The 19727-nt window shown below is 35.1% G+C and overlaps 2 protein-coding genes across 2 annotated transcripts; one reads left to right on the top strand and one right to left on the bottom strand.

Annotated features, from left to right (window-relative positions):
- Position 1: 1 nt before the first annotated feature.
- On the bottom strand, positions 2 to 2052 carry Boh1 (Buddy of Hmr 1). Its single transcript, XM_075291834.1, has 2 exons — positions 441 to 2052; positions 2 to 359 (listed from the first exon to the last, which is right to left on the bottom strand). Exon 1 carries the CDS (start codon positions 1957 to 1959, stop codon positions 490 to 492), a length of 1470 nt encoding a protein of 489 aa, XP_075147949.1. The 5' UTR covers positions 1960 to 2052; the 3' UTR covers positions 2 to 359; positions 441 to 489.
- A 15030-nt stretch (positions 2053 to 17082) lies between these two features.
- mre11 (double strand break repair nuclease mre11) lies at positions 17083 to 19727 on the top strand. Its single transcript, XM_075291836.1, has 6 exons — positions 17083 to 17341; positions 17414 to 17537; positions 17607 to 18657; positions 18719 to 18879; positions 18951 to 19356; positions 19420 to 19727. Exons 1-6 carry the CDS (start codon positions 17227 to 17229, stop codon positions 19519 to 19521), a joined length of 1959 nt encoding a protein of 652 aa, XP_075147951.1. The 5' UTR covers positions 17083 to 17226; the 3' UTR covers positions 19522 to 19727.

Genomic DNA, 19727 nt, shown 5'->3' on the forward strand with positions numbered 1-19727 from the left:
ATTGAGTTTTATTTCCTTATAAACTGGTATTTATTTTAAGTTCTTTCGTTTATTTCACATTAAATTGTTAAGCGCTTGTTCGTGTTTGACAGTAAAAATCAATATTGTAATAGTATTTCAATTAATAGTCACAATATTATAGAAAGTTTGTGAAAAACCAAATAATATCGATTAATAGCAATTAATAGTTACCAGCAATTTATTATAAAATCGGTGTTGGCTCCCGTCAAATGTAGATTTTTTTATCTACAACATTTATATCGACTTCTCCAAAATTTGAAAATGTTGTAAAGTCAAGTTTTCCCGAATCAGAACCCAAGAGGATAATTTGCTAGTGGTTTTATTCACATTGATTTTCACTGTAAAACACAAATAAGGAAAATTGCAATTCCAATATATTCTTAGTCGATTATCGTATGGATCTGTTTGCATTTTCTTACGTTTCGCTTCATATGTGCCCTTGCACAAACTTGGTATAAATTACAAACACTATAAGTTGTTTCCTATTGTTTTGCCGTTGCAATTCGGTGTCACAACATTTGTTGGTTCTATAATTTGTTTTTCCCTGTTGGCCAATTTTTTCTTTAGCTTTATATCAGAACATTTCTTAATATGTCGTTTGAAAATGTATTTACTTCTAAAGGATCTGAAACATATTTCGCAAAGATCTTTTCGACAAGATCGAGATCCAGCTAGATTCCTTTTAACCATGGCTGTTTTTTTGGCATGTGTATGCAAAGTAAAGACCCGAACACGACACTTACGATCTTTCTTGGCACTAAGGCCATATAAATTGGTTCGATTTCTTTTGGCTTCAGTGTAACAATTTCCTCTCAACAACAAGTGGCGTAAAAACTCTTGTGTAGTACAGAAAGCCTTTCGACATGCCGTACATTTATGGGTGCGGAATTTATTATGTTCATTTATGTGGTCATATAGCTCTAAACGCGATAGAGCTATCACAGTACATTTTTTATATGGGCAACGTAGAAGAGATCTCTCAGAACGATTAGAGTTGCTGCATTGGTGTGTTTTCAATATAGATTCGTGATCCAGACTAAGTCCGCAAATATAGCATAACACTTTTGGACCTCTATGAACGGCCATATGACCATAAAAACTCTTTAGTTTTTTACACACCTCACCACATATAAGACATTCCCGAAAATGATTTTCATATTCTGTGGAATTTTCATTAACATACTTTATGAATTCCTCTTTAAGTTCTTCTTCACTTTTTCCATTGTCCTCAGAATTTGTAGTTCCGCTCTCGTTAATAATTTCTTCATCGAATTCATCATCGCGATTACATTGAATCGCTATTGACACCAATCCCGAAATGGAAACGTCTGTTTGCTGCTCTCGATGTGTAAGAGATACTATTTGTTCCGTCATATTTTCCGAGTCTTTTCTATATACAGAAGGACTTATCATTACTGGAGTTGGTGTAAAATTCATGTTCTGAGTTATAGGATTTGCCATGGACAGATTTACAGGAGGCATGGTAACCGGAAGCGTGTTCACTATGTTCGAAGATTCCGGTAGTATCCGAACATTATACGGGGAACTCATTGAAAAACCCAGTGGTTGTTGTGTAAAGCTAACCAAGGGAGCAGTGGGCGGAAGAGATCCATACTGAGGTGGTGCATTTGCCATTATGGATGGAACAGGCATTTGTTTTGGCCTTATATTCACCGGGGCTGTGTGGTGTTTATTCCTGACAGGCGGTAGCGTTGGTATTTGCGGGGAGGCGTTTGCACCAGCAGCAACGGGTACTTCATATTTCGAAAGCTCTATTTGTCCCTGTTTTATGCTCATGTAGAAAAGCATTTGGTCTTTCTTTTGATTTGCTCCAGCTCTTGTTATAAACCTGGTCTCGACACATATTGTCTCTGGTATTTCTTTGAAATTGACAACAAACATCTCCTTGGGATTTTTAGATTGAGCCATAGTGGCCATTGTATTCAACTGGCTTTTATACTGACTACAACACTTCTAATTCTAAAGTGTGACTTTGTCAAGTAATAGGAATATGTTTATACTTTAAAGTGTTGCCGAATCACGTTCAAATAAATGCATCAAAAAATAGCATTAAAAAGAGCTAAAATTCTTCTAATGTGCCGTTCAAATTACAAATTTATTTGTACAATATTTCGGGAAATTCATACATGGCAACCCAGATTTGAATAATTTCAAATCTTGTTACAAGATACCGCCTTGTTATTGCAAAACTGAAGCAACAGAGAGCTCTGCTAGCATAATGACAAAACGTTTGAGTCGACTTTTAAAGCAATTTTTTTTAAAGAAACATTGCTACGTATATAATGAAACTTTTTTTCTTCCAAGCTTCGACACGATTTTATAAAAATATATTCGTTTTCATATAATTTTTTTGTGCAAAAGCCAAACATAGTACCAGTATGTGACGTCTTTTGAAATTATTTATTCGAAATTAAAGAGATTTTCTTTCCCAAATGCTTAGCACTAAGTTCGTTAAGGATAGATGAAGATATTCTTTTTTCGCAGAAAAGAACTTAGTACTAAGCAATAAATCCAGTAGAAACAACCTGCAATTCCATTTCATCCTCATCACAACCACAGACTCGTAAGTGACACTGCAACAATCGCCAACTGTGATAGTATTTTGCCATCACTATTGTTAGAAGAGCCATTTTATATTTTGTGAAACACCAACCATAAATATTATCGTTTTTATTTAATTTATTTAAATAAAACGATAATGAAGTGCTGAAAGCATAGTTATTTCGCTTAATATTGTAAAAGGTTGTAATGGACAGGTTTTGAGAATAAGCGGTGGCACTCTTGGCGTTCTGCTGCGGCTGTAGCTCGCCGGAAATGGGGGTTCTTCCGCTCTATCCATTCATTTAAAAATTTAAGTGCCAGGTGGAAACATTATTTTTTTAAAAAAAAAAACGTTGAACAATGGACGGTTACACAAATTTGCATTTGAAATTTAAATTGAAACGGACGGACGGACATTCTAGAAAAGAAAGATACAACTTTGTCGGGATGTGTTTATATGCGCGAATTGACTCTGCAAACCAGATGTCATTGGTTTGCTGGGCAGCCCTCCCTCTTCATGGTCCCATATGACCATCCAGTGAGATTCTTTCTTGCCCCACTGTTATCAGAATCCCCCTTACAGTGGCTCACAGACTTTCACTCACAGACGCTACACCCCCGAACTTGTTAAAGCGAAATCAAAACATTGTGTTTTCAATTTACAAGAATTCACATATTCAATATATTAGGGTAGACCGATAAAAAAGACAATTTGTCCAATAAAAATAAGAAATTTCTAAATGAGCAACTAGGTAAATCTAAGTATATAAGTAAGTAAATTCAGGTATATTGGTAAGTATATACGTTACATCTAGGTAAGTAGTCGAGGAATAATAATAAAAGTTAAAATACATGAACTCTTTGTTTAAAAAAAAAACATTCGCTGGTCAATGCTTCACTTCTCATTGCATCGATATTCTAACAACAGGTAATATTTTAATTGTTATTATTTTTCCTCTTAACATATTTTATAATTTTTAATTTATTTTATTCTTATAATTTTTTATACGTTACAGAAGTATAATTTCCTCATACATTTTATTTGCTTTGTTTCTTTATACATTTATACTTTGCTTTCTTTTTTTTACTTTTTCTTTATATAAAATACCGTTGTGCTTCTTGAAATTGACGATGAAAAATTTTGTTTTTTTTCAATTTAAATATCTTTTCTTTTAAATAAATATTATATATGGCATAATTTATGTTGTTTCAGTTTTCTTTTAGTTTTAGTAAACTTCAATTAAACTTGAATATTTGCTTTTGAAGATTTGCCAAAATGAAGGTTAGTTTTAATTTGTTTTTCAATTTAGATTAACATGTACATTATTTTGAGATCAATATCAGAACATTTGATTTCTTTAATGAGAATTAAGAAAGCTTAAATATGTTTTGAATTTTTCTTTTTATCCTTTTTTTATTGTTTAGGATAAATTTCGGTTAAGAATGTTAGTATAATTGGAAACGTGTTGACGGTTATGTAACATATGCTTGCATAACCTTAACTATGTCATCAGGTTAAGCGTTTCATTTGCAGTTTTATGAGCAATTATAACTTGCTTTCTTGACTTTCAAATTAAAATTGAAGAAAATGCACCCAATGTGCTTACTTTGCTTGCTGGCAACACTTCATGTTTTCTTGTCATTTGTACTCACTCATTTCTTCTCTCTTGGGAACAGATCAAAAACATATGTGTATTACACATTTCCAACCCCGAGAATATTGCGATGCACATAGATAGATTCACTGACCATATGTTCTACCAGATCCACTGCACCACAATTTCCTATATGTCCAGAGAAAATCACGAAATAATTACTTATATGTACCCTGACCTGGAGCTCATATTGGAGAGATGCTTACCCGGGTTGCTTTAGCAAAAATGCTAATTCCAATAGAAAAAAGTAACACCCTGGTCTTCGATGTAAATCCAACCAGCCAAAAAAAAAGACAGCTCGGCAAACTTTCCTCTTAAAAGGATGTCAGCCCTAACTCCAATCAAGCTCCTAGACGAGACAATCACTCCCTCGCCACAAACAACAAAATATGTATGGTCCACTCTAACCAATAAGAGTATCACCACATTTGACCGTTCACTGCAACTTCACCTTGGGCAATGAAAATGAAGTTTCTCTGTCCGCTTCTAAATGTAACAGAACGCACAACGTGACCTTCCTCAAAGTCATGCTCCATGTTGTTGAGCCCGACAATCCAACCATGGTTATCTACCCCCCTTTGATCAGTCCATTCATATGTCAAAAGTTGACAACAGATGGTGCTGACATCCATTGGGAGCTCGAGAGGGCCAGATAAATCGTTTGGAGAATGAGCAGTAAAACGGTCGGCGTGTGAGCGGTAACTCATACGAATATCAATTACCATAAATCAAGTGGCCGTCACAAAGCCAAATTTCTTATTCGGAGCCCGTGTAGAAGTAAAAATTTGGGAACTACGAAGTCGGACACTGGATCCGTAACCCGTCGGTTTCACCATTCACGTATATCTGTACAGAACGACCTCAATACTTCACAAAAAAAACGCAATCCCAAAAGTAGGCGCCCAATAAACACAAACGTTTAAAAAAAATACTAAGTTTCAACAATTTTTCAAACATTGCTTCAAATGATTCGGGTAATATTCAATTTGAGAAATTGTTGAGAAAATCGTGTTCTCAACAAAAACCAGGCATTACCCTCAACAATAGGATTTAACACGTTAGCAACGATTTCTCAATATATTAGCAATTTAGCATTTTCATGTGATCCAAGTGTTGGCAACCCTATTCATATTTCTACCCGGTTATCCATATCATGGTAGTTCAGATTTATCGAAATCGATATAATTGAAAACTCTAATCCTACAAAAGACAATCGCTTCGTCCAGTAGCCATTTCTACAGCGTCACCATAAAATCATGCAGAGGAATCCTAAAAAAAAATCAAAAAAAATTCAGCCAAGCTATTTATACCCCAAAAGGCACTTCCAATATTACAGGGCAAAAACAAGAGCTGTATCTAATACCACAGCTACTGTTCTGCTGTTCGGACCTGACCCCACCAGTATGCAATCAATGAAATCGTCTCCTCAATACGCCATAGGCCAAATGTGCAATTCTCGCGATCATCCAAATCTACAACCGACCATGTCCAAGAGCATCTTGGGTAGTCGTAAATCCAGGATCTGACCGTCCCTAAATCATAAAGCCCAAATAACTAATCCGATTTATGACTCTCCTGGCGGCATTCCTGCTATGATCGTAACATATCTGCTCAAAACCAATGAAACAAAAACACTCAAATATTTATCCGAGTCTATGTATACGAATATCATCATGCATGTGGGTCAAACTAATATATACTGAATAAACCCATCATTGCTAGGGCTGCATATTCTTTCATGAGTCATAATGACACAATATATACAAAAAAAAACATGGACATTCCTCCACGCCAAACACGCCAGCTGCGACAAAACAATTCAATTGGTCCGATAGAAAAAGCTTTTGTCGTCCGTCCAAGTATTAGACGTTGAAAAATCCAAAATACGACATACCTTCACTACGGTCCCACCACATAATCGGTTAATAAATGAACATGTGTTCGTGTGTGGATGCACACGTATCGAATGAAACCATAGCCCAATTATCTGTGCATTTCCTTTTTTCCTGCGTCTTCGCGAAAGCAAAAATGTATATCACCGAATCCCTAAATTTTATAGTGCCATCTGTATTCGCCAACCAAGGATGGTCCATCGAAACTGCATTGTATTTGACATACAATGACGACGTATCCTACCATACGTAGAAATCGTAGTAAACCGCTTAGCTCTCAACATATATCATTTGGAATTCTAACTAATTTAATTATCTTTAATCACGAAAACGACAGTATCAATCTCAGTTCTAATTGAAAATTGGTAAAATAAATGATAAAAAAAACATTAATTGATTTTATTAGAGATTTTCAATTAAATTTGTTAATTGATTCAATTGAGAATTCAATTGATGTTGAATGCAAAACTCAACTAATTTTCCCCAACAACAAAACTCAACTAAAAGCGTAACTATTCTCAATTACTTTCCTATCTGACTTCGTGTTTCTAGTTTGATTAAACATGGGTAGCTCGATACAAATTTTCAGTTAAAAATTAAAGAATGTCGATCACTTACTTAGTCTGACTTACCCCCATTTTCATGATCTCCGTTAGTGCTACGTTAGCTAACGAAATTTTCAACCGTGATATCTACATATCTGCCATCTCCCGTATATATTCCATATGCTAGTTAGAAACTTAACTGATGAAAATTTTTCAGAAAAGATATTTCCATTTTTCTTTCTGTTAACTAGCAGTTAAAGCCTAATGGAGCTATATGAAAATGGCCGTTAGTCTTTCGAGTCTGATTCAAATGTCAATTGTATGAATTAAGTTTTTTTAATAAAAAAACTTAAAAGGCTTAATCATTTACATAATTAGCTTAATAACTCTATCTAAATTAAAAAGTTGATTGTATTATCAATAAAAAAAAAAAGTTCAACTCCAATCAACTTTTTAATTGCAAATATTCCGGAGATAATCTCTTCCTGTAAGGGGTTTCCGTAATCGTACAACCACAAAGACTTTTCTATGACCAGCCAAATTAACGATGACTACTGTCTCATTAATATTTCAAATGTTGTGCATGAATTGTTCCAATCAATTGACCCTTGATGTTTTCCACCTCGTACAGGTTCTTGCCGACGGGTTTTCGGATTCTGCACTTAAGCCACTGTTTGCATAACTTGGAGTTAATGCCTTTTGCAAAGTTGCTCTGTACGAAGTTCTTTCTAAAAACTTCTTGACCAGCTTTGAAATTTACTTCCTTTGCCCTCTTGTTGTAGCTTTTCACATTTCTATTATATGCCTCATGCATCTTATCAGAAATCTTTTTATGAATAATTTGCATTCTTGAAGACTTCGGTAAAATAGAAATGTCACCATCAGACAATGTTCCTAATTTCTTTAAAATCTTGTATGCTTGGGCATGGGTAATCATGTTATACCCAAATAGGGCAAAGTATGGCGTTTCACCAGTTGATGCATGGACAGTAGATCGCAGTGAGCATTCTATCTGGGATAAATTTTCATCCCATCTATTCTGATTATCATTTAAAAAGGTCCTTATGCTACTCAGGATCGACTGGTTCACCCTTTCACTTGCATTTGACTGCGGTGAATGGATTGCAGTCCTCATGTGATGAATCCCATACAAGTTCATGAGTTCCTTGAAAGCTTCACTGGTGAATTGCTTTCCATTATCGGAATGCAATATTTCAGGAACCCCGAACTTATGAAATACTTCAGCTGAAAGAAATTTATTCACAGCATGAGTAGTGGCCTTAGGCATAGCCTTCAAAAGAACAAATTTTGTGCGATGGTCCAAAACAATGAAAATGTGTGTGTTGCCACTTCGAGTCCTCGGATATGGACCTAAGAAGTCAACATACACTTTTTGAAAAGGGCGTTCAGTCTTGACTTCTTGTCCCATAGTAGGTCTTAGAATCTGTTTGCTGTGTTTATTTTCCTTGCAGCTTTGACAATTCAGAATAAATTCACGCACATCAGTGGTCAATGAAGGCCAATAAAAATATTCCCTAATGTTGTGAATTGTCTTTCCAACTCCTCCATGACATGTGTTATGTTCGTGCGAATTCCTGATGACGCCATCAATGAGGCCTGTTGGTAGCCATATCCTCCAACATTCTTCTTCGTCATCAAGAGTACTTCTATTGAACCTCGTCCTTTTCAACACAATATCATCTTCCACCTTCAAATCGGGCAATCTTTCGCGGTTCTGCGTTATTGTGTCCTTCAATGCTTCATAATCTGGGCTATGGAATTCTGGCGAGTTGAAATCAATAACCATATTGGTTCCAAGGCTCAGCTCCTCCATATCCAGACGTGAGAGCATATCAGGTACCACATTTTTCGACCCTTTGCGATGTTCTATATTGAATTGATATCCTTGCAGCTTAAGACTCCAGCGTGCAAGTCTTCCGTTAAGGTCTTGCTGCTTCATCAGCCATCGCAGACTGGAATGGTCTGTGATGACTGTGAAGTCCATCAATTCAATATATTGGCGGAACTTCTCTATCGCTAGAACCACTGCAAGACATTCTTTTTCCGTAGTGGAATAATTCTTCTGTGCAGGGTTTAGCTTTTTCGAAAAGTATTCTATTGGGTGCTCTTCTCCATCATTGTCCCTCTGAAATAGCACCGCGCCAACACCAACATCCGAGGCGTCACATTGGACGAAAAAAGGTTTGTCAAAGTCAGGGCTGATAAGTACTGGACTTGAGACCAGTCTTTTCTTCAATTTCTCAAATGCTGAAATTGCATCAGGAGTAAAAACAAATTTTGTCGACTTTCTCAAAGTGTCGGTAATCGGTGCAGATAAAGTTGAAAAATCCGGGATAAACCGCCGGTACCAACCCACTGTTCCTAAAAATTTCCGAACATCCCTTGGTGTCCGCGGAGGATTAATTTTGGAAATTGCCTCCACCTTACTTGGGTCTGTCTTCAGCTTGCCATCTCCTACAATATAACCCAGATATCTGAGTTCTTTGTAACAGAACTTGGATTTCTGTAGATTTATTGTCAGGCCAGCTGAAGTCAAACGTCTACCCACAATAGTCAACATTTCAATATGTGATTCAAAATTCGGAGAAACTACAAGCAGGTCATCGAGATATACAAAAACTCGATCCTTCAGAATTGATGGGATGACCTTATCCATCAATCTGCACATGCGTTGGGCAGCATTGCACAGTCCAAAGGGCATTACCTTAAATTGATAATGAGGTCTCCCTTGGACTGTGAATGCTGTCTTCGGCCGGCTAGATTCCTCTAAAGGAATCTGCCAAAAGGCATCCTTTAAATCGATGGCAGAGATGAAGTAAGTGTCACCGAGTCTACTTAGCAAACCATCGATATTCGGCAGGGGATAAGCGTCCTTTTTAGTCACTTTGTTTAGTTCCCTTGCGTCTAAACAAAGTCGATTCTTATTGGGTTTTATGACAAGGGTAACCCTGTTATTCCAAGCTGCGCTGGTAGCTGGTTCAATAACATCAAGAGCTATCATCCTGTCAATTTCAGCATAGGTCAATTTCTGGACAGCAGGTGAGATTGGAAAATAACGCATTTTCCTTGGTTCAGAATCACCTGTGTCTATAATGTGAGTTTCCAAATTGGTTTTACCTAGACCATATTTGCTGAAACATCGAAATTCCAACTTGGCATTTTCGAGTTTAATCGCTTGTTCATAACTAAGATCATGAATTTTGGGTTCTTCATTTTCATGAACTGAAAGTTCATTGATCGTTGGTTTTCGAAATGATATTGAAATACCAAATTTTTCCCAAAAATCACATCCTAGTATCAACTGTTGAGACAAAGATGGAACCAAATAAAATGTCATTGTATGCATTTGATTATTGCATTTTATTTTGGCTCTTATTTTGCCTATTATGCTTTTTCCTCGTCCGTCTGCAGTATGTATGAATGATTTGAAATCAAAAATTTCACATTTCATGTCTTCGACATTTTTAAGACAATCTTTTCCTAGACAGGAAACAGTTGCACCACTATCCATTAGTCCTTTTATTGGAATGTCGTTGATTACAACATCCAAATAAGGTCTAATGTCATTCCCATTGGACAAACATGAAATGGAGAGTAATCTCCGTTCAGTCTTTCTGTTAGTGTATCTATTTCTTGCCTTCGTTATACGCTTCGAAGGTCCTTGATCAAAATCCTTAAAAATTTCATCCCGAATTTTATTATAATTGGCCAACCTTTCTTCATAAGGAACCAAAGTTTTAAGTTTTGGAATACGATCAGAATTTGCGTTAGTATTACTGATATTAAATATTCCACCGTAACCCTTTTCCTTTGTTACATCCGTGTAGTTATCTGTGGTAGATTCGGTTTTTGTAGAGTTGTCGCTAGGGACAAACTCTTTGACATGCAATTGAATATTGCAGTCATGGTCACTTACTGGGGCGGTTTCACATTTGAACATGATGGCCCCGTCCTCATCATGCTCTTTGTGTTGTTTCCCGTACAACGAGGACAATTAGGTGTGATTACGTTCTCGAACCCACATCTGTAACAAAATAGAGAGCGTTCGTTCGAATCACAGTCTATAAAATTATGCCCTGGACGCTTGCAGTTCCAGCATACAATAGATTTATTTGGAGGAGAGTTCATTTTCAATGCCTCCAACTGATAATCTTGTGTCCCACATTCTCGTTGTTGTGGCTGTGGTGCATCGTAGAAGTAATCAGTGGAATATTCCAACTCGTTTATTCTGCGATGTTGCTGTGGATTGATTTGCCTATTCAAATTACGTTTCGAAAGATTTCTTTCAGCTCGTCTGCATTCATCAAGAAGATGATTCATATCCATGATATACATAGGAAATATGAGCTGTGATAAACCGTCTTTGAGATTGTCTTTCACCATCTTGACGAGTTCATTCTCGGGAATAGAAACTCTCATTTGATTATTTAGAGATACAATTTCATTTAAGAAAGTGTCAGCGCTTTCCCCATAATGTTGTCTCCTTTCCATTATTCTTCGTTGTATCTCGAAGTCACTTTCGAAACGTTGGAATTTTCTTTTCAAATTGCATTTCAAATCATCCCATGTGCAATTTGGATTTTGTCGACGAAAATTCCAAAACCATTCGTAAGCGCTTCCAGATAACAAACGATGGAATCCCTTAAGTAAACTTGGCCACGGATAATTTGTGTCCTCCCGAAGAGTCTCAACTCTAAATATAAAGTCTTCAACGCTCACAGATTTATTAGTAGCATCAAAATGTATTCCCCACTTTTCCAGGTCCAAATGACTCGGTGGAGCAACATTGAAAGCGGTTGCAGAAGCAAAATTTTGCTGTGGCTGTTGATAAAAACGTCCGTTTTGATAAAAATCATTATCTTGGCCATTTGTCGTTGGAAATTGATTCCCAACTGGCTGTCGTGGAAAATTGCGTCTTTGTCGTTGTGGTGCATTCCGATTCGCACGATAATTTTGTCGATGTCCCACCGAATTTGTTATCGGCTGTTCCTGGGCAGTAGAAAAATTCAATCCAGGAGTATTCGCTGTTGAATTACGAGTCCTGTTGGAATTACTAGGTTGAATAGGATCGGGATTTACTTCCCCTGTAGAAGATAATGCCCTCTCTGACCTAATAGTTTCCCTAACAATCTCGGGTATGATTCTCCGTAGATCCTCATTTATTTCCCTCATTGTCCTAGCTTGATTCGCACCTACTGACGCCGTAATATAGTCCCTTATCGAAATATTATCATCATTCCTAGGTGGACCATTACTCTCCTCGTTAGCCCTTCGCGCCTGAAATTCATTCCTGATCCCTATGGCTGTGATACTACTATAATCGGGTGAAGAAATAGTGTCATCCCCAAGAGATGAGTGAGTGCGAGGACCCAGAGTCATGTCAGGTTGTTCTGCTATGGCTGGAGTCGTAGTACTCGTAGTTAAAGCCGTTGTAGTCGTAGTTGTATTAGTATTTGTAGCTGTATTAGTAGTTGTAGTAGTATTGGTAGTTGCAGTTACAGTGGATGTAGTATTGCTAGCCATAGCAGCATTCCTGGAATTGGACCTTAATTCCATGGTTCAAACAAAAAATCCGAAATTGAAAAAAAAAAATGCGAATTCCAAAATTTTTAATAAAGAAAAAAAACTATTTCTGGCTCTTAGAGAACTGTTTTAAAATCTGTCTGAATATTAATCCAACTATCAGTACAGATTTCCAAAAAAAAAAATTGTTATCAAATATCCTCAATTTCCGTTTATTTCTCACAACTCAAATGATTCAATATTAAAAAAAAAATCCCAAAAACTATTTTCAAAAATCAATTTAAATTTCTCTAATAAATTTCAATTTTTTCTTTTTCAGAAAATTATTCAATCAAATTGGTTCGGTACTTTCTGTAGCTGCCTGCTGTAGAAGTCTGGAGATACAATATGTCAATTCGCAGATATTTTATATACATATTTTTTCATCTTAATTTAAATTTGATTTGTTAAGTTTTTATTTATTATTTTATTTATGTAATTGGATCATTTTCGTTTAATTTATTTACTTTTATTTATTTATTTAGCTACGTTAAATTTATTAAAAATTATCTTTATTTTTTCCATTTTTATTTATAAAAATAATATTTGGACTTATCCAATTCTTTATATATTTTAGTTTGTTTAATATTTGTATTTATTTCTATTTGCTTTAGAGTTATTAATGTTTTTTTTTCCAATTTTGTTAATATATATTTATTTACTTAATTGTTTTCTGTTTTATTTGAAATTTTATTTAGTAAGATTATACTTTTTCCATTTTATTGATTTTTGTTTCATTTATTTCGGTTTATTTAATATTTGTTTTATTGTTTCTTTTTTTATTTAAAACTTTTATTTTTCTGTATTAAATTATTATATTTATTCATTATTTAACTTATTTATAATTTTGCTTTTATTTTGAAAATATTTTATGTAATAAAATTTCCTCGTTTATATTTATTTGTTTATGTTTCATTAGGATTTTAAATTGTTATTCATTTATATTTAATTTATTTATTCCTATAACTTTTTTGGTTTGTTGAAATTTTATTTCAAATTTAATTTAAAATTTATTAATATGTTTATCTAGTGTTTATTTAAATTTTATTATTTCATATTTAAATTCGATCTCTGTTTAAATTTTATCCAGCAAGATTGTTCTTTTTTATCTTATTGATTTTTGATATTTTATCTTTTTTTATCTATTCAGTTTATTTTTTTGGTTTTATTTGACATTGTCACTTTACATTTTTATTCACATTATTTATATTAAACCATTATTTATTATCATTATTTATTTATTATTATTGATAATATTAATTATTTATTTATTATAGTTTGTTTATCTAGTTATTTATTTATCTTTTTGATTTCATTTATTTATTTAATGTTATTGTTTAATTTATTTATTATTTTTCTTTTATCTTGAAACTATTTATTTAGCGTAATAAAATTTACCAATATCCAAACAATATTTTAACTCATGTTTTTATTACCAAAATCGATTATAAATTAGATTCAAAATCTGTATTTTTACGATTTGGATTGTATCTCTTTATGAGTTTAGATTGCATTTCTTTTCTAGAATTTTATCACCGAACACAAAACAAACACATACATGAATTGAATCAAATCACAATTGGTTACTGAATAGCAAGAGACGTCGCAAATTAACCCGAATGCATTGATCCCTTGGTTAATGACTTACGTTCTTTCCATTCAGCACCAAATGTGAATTGATTCTCCAAAGTGCGAAAAATCCAAAGAAACACGTCGCAACTCAGGCATAACAAAGCGCAATTGCTTTCCGGGACTTACATGTTCTTATGGATAATTCAAACCTTGGAATTTAGCCAGATTGTTTTTGATGATTCCATAGTTTGAAAGTCGAAACATATCTGCATTTATACGTTGGGTATCAAAATGTGATGTCTTCGAATACTTTGAATACGAGACAACAGACTAACATGTCAAAATGAATCGCACTCAAAATATCCGAAACCAAGCCAAAAAGATTGACCCACGTTGCTGGGCGCCAAAATGTAATGGACAGGTTTTGAGAATAAGCGGTGGCACTCTTGGCGTTCTGCTGCGGCTGTAGCTCGCCGGAAATGGGGGTTCTTCCGCTCTATCCATTCATTTAAAAATTTAAGTGCCAGGTGGAAACATTATTTTTTTAAAAAAAAAAACGTTGAACAATGGACGGTTACACAAATTTGCATTTGAAATTTAAATTGAAACGGACGGACGGACATTCTAGAAAAGAAAGATACAACTTTGTCGGGATGTGTTTATATGCGCGAATTGACTCTGCAAACCAGATGTCATTGGTTTGCTGGGCAGCCCTCCCTCTTCATGGTCCCATATGACCATCCAGTGAGATTCTTTCTTGCCCCACTGTTATCAGAATCCCCCTTACAGTGGCTCACAGACTTTCACTCACAGACGCTACACCCCCGAACTTGTTAAAGCGAAATCAAAACATTGTGTTTTCAATTTACAAGAATTCACATATTCAATATATTAGGGTAGACCGATAAAAAAGACAATTTGTCCAATAAAAATAAGAAATTTCTAAATGAGCAACTAGGTAAATCTAAGTATATAAGTAAGTAAATTCAGGTATATTGGTAAGTATATACGTTACATCTAGGTAAGTAGTCGAGGAATAATAATAAAAGTTAAAATACATGAACTCTTTGTTTAAAAAAAAAACATTCGCTGGTCAATGCTTCACTTCTCATTGCATCGATATTCTAACAACAGGTAATATTTTAATTGTTATTATTTTTCCTCTTAACATATTTTATAATTTTTAATTTATTTTATTCTTATAATTTTTTATACGTTACAGAAGTATAATTTCCTCATACATTTTATTTGCTTTGTTTCTTTATACATTTATACTTTGCTTTCTTTTTTTTACTTTTTCTTTATATAAAATACCGTTGTGCTTCTTGAAATTGACGATGAAAAATTTTGTTTTTTTTCAATTTAAATATCTTTTCTTTTAAATAAATATTATATATGGCATAATTTATGTTGTTTCAGTTTTCTTTTAGTTTTAGTAAACTTCAATTAAACTTGAATATTTGCTTTTGAAGATTTGCCAAAATGAAGGTTAGTTTTAATTTGTTTTTCAATTTAGATTAACATGTACATTATTTTGAGATCAATATCAGAACATTTGATTTCTTTAATGAGAATTAAGAAAGCTTAAATATGTTTTGAATTTTTCTTTTTATCCTTTTTTTATTGTTTAGGATAAATTTCGGTTAAGAATGTTAGTATAATTGGAAACGTGTTGACGGTTATGTAACATATGCTTGCATAACCTTAACTATGTCATCAGGTTAAGCGTTTCATTTGCAGTTTTATGAGCAATTATAACTTGCTTTCTTGACTTTCAAATTAAAATTGAAGAAAATGCACCCAATGTGCTTACTTTGCTTGCTGGCAACACTTCATGTTTTCTTGTCATTTGTACTCACTCATTTCTTCTCTCTTGGGAACAGATCAAAAACATATGTGTATTACACATTTCCAACCCCGAGAATATTGCGATGCACATAGATAGATTCACTGACCATATGTTCTACCAGATCCACTGCACCACAATTTCCTATATGTCCAGAGAAAATCACGAAATAATTACTTATATGTACCCTGACCTGGAGCTCATATTGGAGAGATGCTTACCCGGGTTGCTTTAGCAAAAATGCTAATTCCAATAGAAAAAAGTAACACCCTGGTCTTCGATGTAAATCCAACCAGCCAAAAAAAAAGACAGCTCGGCAAACTTTCCTCTTAAAAGGATGTCAGCCCTAACTCCAATCAAGCTCCTAGACGAGACAATCACTCCCTCGCCACAAACAACAAAATATGTATGGTCCACTCTAACCAATAAGAGTATCACCACATTTGACCGTTCACTGCAACTTCACCTTGGGCAATGAAAATGAAGTTTCTCTGTCCGCTTCTAAATGTAACAGAACGCACAACGTGACCTTCCTCAAAGTCATGCTCCATGTTGTTGAGCCCGACAATCCAACCATGGTTATCTACCCCCCTTTGATCAGTCCATTCATATGTCAAAAGTTGACAACAGATGGTGCTGACATCCATTGGGAGCTCGAGAGGGCCAGATAAATCGTTTGGAGAATGAGCAGTAAAACGGTCGGCGTGTGAGCGGTAACTCATACGAATATCAATTACCATAAATCAAGTGGCCGTCACAAGGTATATTGGTGAACAATTTTTGACTTTCCAAATGGAATTAATTGATAGTTTTTCAAATATTTTTCCAGGCACGCTGCCTCCATTGGGAATAAAAGCACTGGCTGATAGACGCTACAACATGTAACTCAATCTTTTATTAATGCATAAAAATATATTAAATGTGATGTGATAGTCGTATAAATGTTATATTTATGAGAATTTATTAATAAACATCTAAAAAATCGTGTTTTACTTGACCACAATGATTTTACAACTATCTTAAAATGCACTTTCTCTGATTGTTTGAAAGGGCTCTTATTGGCGTCCTTCTAAATGTATCCAGAAGAGCACCTAATAATTGCACTCATGCGATACTTTTTTTGTAGTAACTTGGCGTGGTACAACTTTTCAATAGTGACGGCGCTTTTCCGAGGAGTTTTGGATATCGTATACGACTGTTTTCGACGTAGTGGGGTTTCTCAGAAGCGCCCCAAATACAAAAAATGTTAGCGGGGAAGTAAATCAGTAATTACATGGTTTGTTCGGTCCATAATCCCATTTTTTGCGAAACATTCATGAAAACCCCCCTTTATGAAATGGAACATGTGAGCAACCCTTATAAACATTTTAGCGCGAAACTGAAACTGTACAGAGAATTTTGCATTTTTTGTATCTACATACACAAGTGTATACGTTGTTAGTTTAGTGTGAATGTCAATAGCGTTTGTTTTTAGGCAGCAGATTGGAGGTTTTGTGAAATTATTGTAAAAAGTGCATAAAAACTAGCGAAAAATTATTATCAGCAAAATAATGGATTCAGAGAATTTCAATAATGATGGAGAAATTGATACTCAGGCAGATGTGATGCGTATAATGATATCTACCGACAATCATTTGGGATATGGCGAAAAGGACGCCATCAGAGGTAAGCAGCGTTCGGTTAGCGCCGGCAGACAAAGAGACCCGGCAAATGTTAATAACAATGGTTGTATTTCAGGCGAGGATAGTTTTATTGCATTTGAAGAAATGCTGGAACTCGCTGTGCGAGAAGATGTGGATTTTATCCTTTTAGGAGGTGATTTGTTTCATGATGCAGTTCCCACGCAAAATGCTTTGCACAAGTAAGTGGTCCTGTGTTGTAATGGTGGTAGTATACATAAATAATGCGATATACATGTTTCTCCATTTAGATGCATGAAACTTTTGAGGATGTATACTTTTGGCGATCGGCCTATATCTGTGGAATTTTTGAGTGATGGAAGTCAAAATTTTCATAATTCGGTTAATGAGACTGTCAATTATGAAGATCCAAATTTGAATATATCCATTCCAGTGTACTCTATTCATGGCAATCACGACGATCCCAGTGTGTTTGGTGGTCTTAGCACCTTGGACTTGTTGTCTACGACGGGTTTGGTTAACTATTTTGGCCGCTGGACGGATTTAAACAAAATTGATATATCTCCCATTATTTTAAAAAAGGGAGCTACGAAATTGGCTCTATATGGTCTCAGTCATATTCATGATAACCGTTTGGCTCGTCTTTTTGAAAGTCGTAAAGTCCACATGCAGGTCCCTGAGGGAGAAGAGGGCGAGTGGTTCCATTTGATGGTACTTCATCAAAATCGGGCAGATCGGGGACCCAAAAACTATCTACCAGAGGAGGCCTTGCCCGATTTTTTGCACTTGGTCATATGGGGACACGAACATGATTGCCGCATTGAACCAGAACTTAATGCTAAGAGAGATTTCTATGTGAGTCAACCAGGTTCAACGGTGCCCACTTCCTTATCAGAAGGCGAAGCCCTGCGAAAGCATGTTGCAGTGTTGGAAATCTATAAAGATAAGTTTAAGATGAAGCCCATACCACTACAAACAGTTCGTCCATTCGTCTTCGAGTCGGTAAATGTGGCAGATTTAGCAGAAGAATTACGTTTGGATGAGGGAGATGTCTCGAATAAAGTGCGAAATATGGCTCAAGAGAGAATAGAAGCTTTGCTCGAGAAATCAAAGGAACTATTAACTGGTAATCCAAGACAGCCTACCTTACCAACGGTGCGACTAAGAATTTGTTTCTCGGATGAGGAACAAATGTTCAATGGTATTCGTTTGGGTCAAACTTTTAATGATCGAGTAGCTAATCCAGCAGATTTAATACTCTTCAAGAGAATGATCAAAAAAGAGAAGAAGGAACGTTCCAATCTAGATAAAGAGGAAATGGCCAATCAGTATAAGAAAATGGTAGGTTCTCCGAAAGTATGAAATTTCTTATTAATTGTATAAAATATTGATTTGTTTTCAGGAAGGAGAATCAGCGGCCCGAGTTGAAGACCTTGTAGAACGTTACTTCAACCAAGTTGATGAAAGTAAATCCCTTAAAGTAATTTCTACAAAGGCTCTAACAGAATTGTGCAATCAGCTTGTAGAGCGTAACAACAATAGTGCAGCAGATAATTTAATTAGGTAAATATTATTTTTCTTTAATCGTTTCATTAGTACAATTGTTTTTTTTTTTTTCTTTGTATATTTTTAAGGGCTTATAAGGCCAAAGCCGTAGAGTATTTGATGGAAAAAATGCCTGCTGAGGATCAACTCGATGAGGAGCTAACCCAATTCAAATTAAATGTAACATCTGATAATGTTTTAGAAATGTTGGAAACTGTTATTGCGCCACCTACTAAAACATCGACATCGTCAAGAAATTCAACAGCAACAAATTATCAAGAAGACAGCGAGGACAACGATAGTGACGATGCTCCTCTAAAACACACACGATCCGCTAAAAGTGTTAAGGACGAAGTCAATAATTCCAGAGGCCGTGGTAGAGGCAGGGGCAGAGGGGCTCGTGCGGCACCAACTCCTTCAAAGACAAGTCCTCGTGCGGCCAATTCTACAAATGCCGGGCGTCCCAAGGCTCAGGTGGAGATATCACCGTCCACGGTAAGACATAAAATGCCAAACTAGTTTGTTTAAAGATTTATTAATAAATTACGTTTTTTTCAGCGTACTTCTACTCGCCAACAGAGTTTATTCAATATGGGCTCAAATTCAAGAAAAGCTGCATCTAAACAAAAAATTTATGAAATTTCAGATGATTCGGATTAATTGAATGATTTTGTGGAATTACGATAATTTTCTTATTTACTCGGAGTACTTTAATTGCGAAAATACCTCCTCCCTAATGCATATACACACATAAACATTTATTTTGCTAAGATATAATTTTTTCAGATGATTATTTTTTATACATTGAAAACTTAAATATGTATAATTTAAATATAAATCCACGTCATTCCAGTATCCGTGAGAAA

The sequence above is a fragment of the Haematobia irritans genome, chromosome 1 (assembly GCF_050003625.1).
Source record: "Haematobia irritans isolate KBUSLIRL chromosome 1, ASM5000362v1, whole genome shotgun sequence".
NCBI lineage: Eukaryota > Metazoa > Arthropoda > Insecta > Diptera > Muscidae > Haematobia > Haematobia irritans.

Excerpts from the sequence above, each read along its gene's own strand:
- Boh1 (XM_075291834.1), bottom strand. The coding sequence starts at position 1,959 with ATGGCCACTATGGCTCAATCTAAAAATCCCAAGGAGATGTTTGTTGTC.
- mre11 (XM_075291836.1), top strand. The coding sequence starts at position 17,227 with ATGGATTCAGAGAATTTCAATAATGATGGAGAAATTGATACTCAGGCA. Across the intron at positions 17,342-17,413 it reads CGAAAAGGACGCCATCAGAG|GCGAGGATAGTTTTATTGCA; the intron begins GTAAGCAGCGTT and ends GTTGTATTTCAG. Across the intron at positions 18,880-18,950 it reads GCAGCAGATAATTTAATTAG|GGCTTATAAGGCCAAAGCCG; the intron begins GTAAATATTATT and ends TATATTTTTAAG.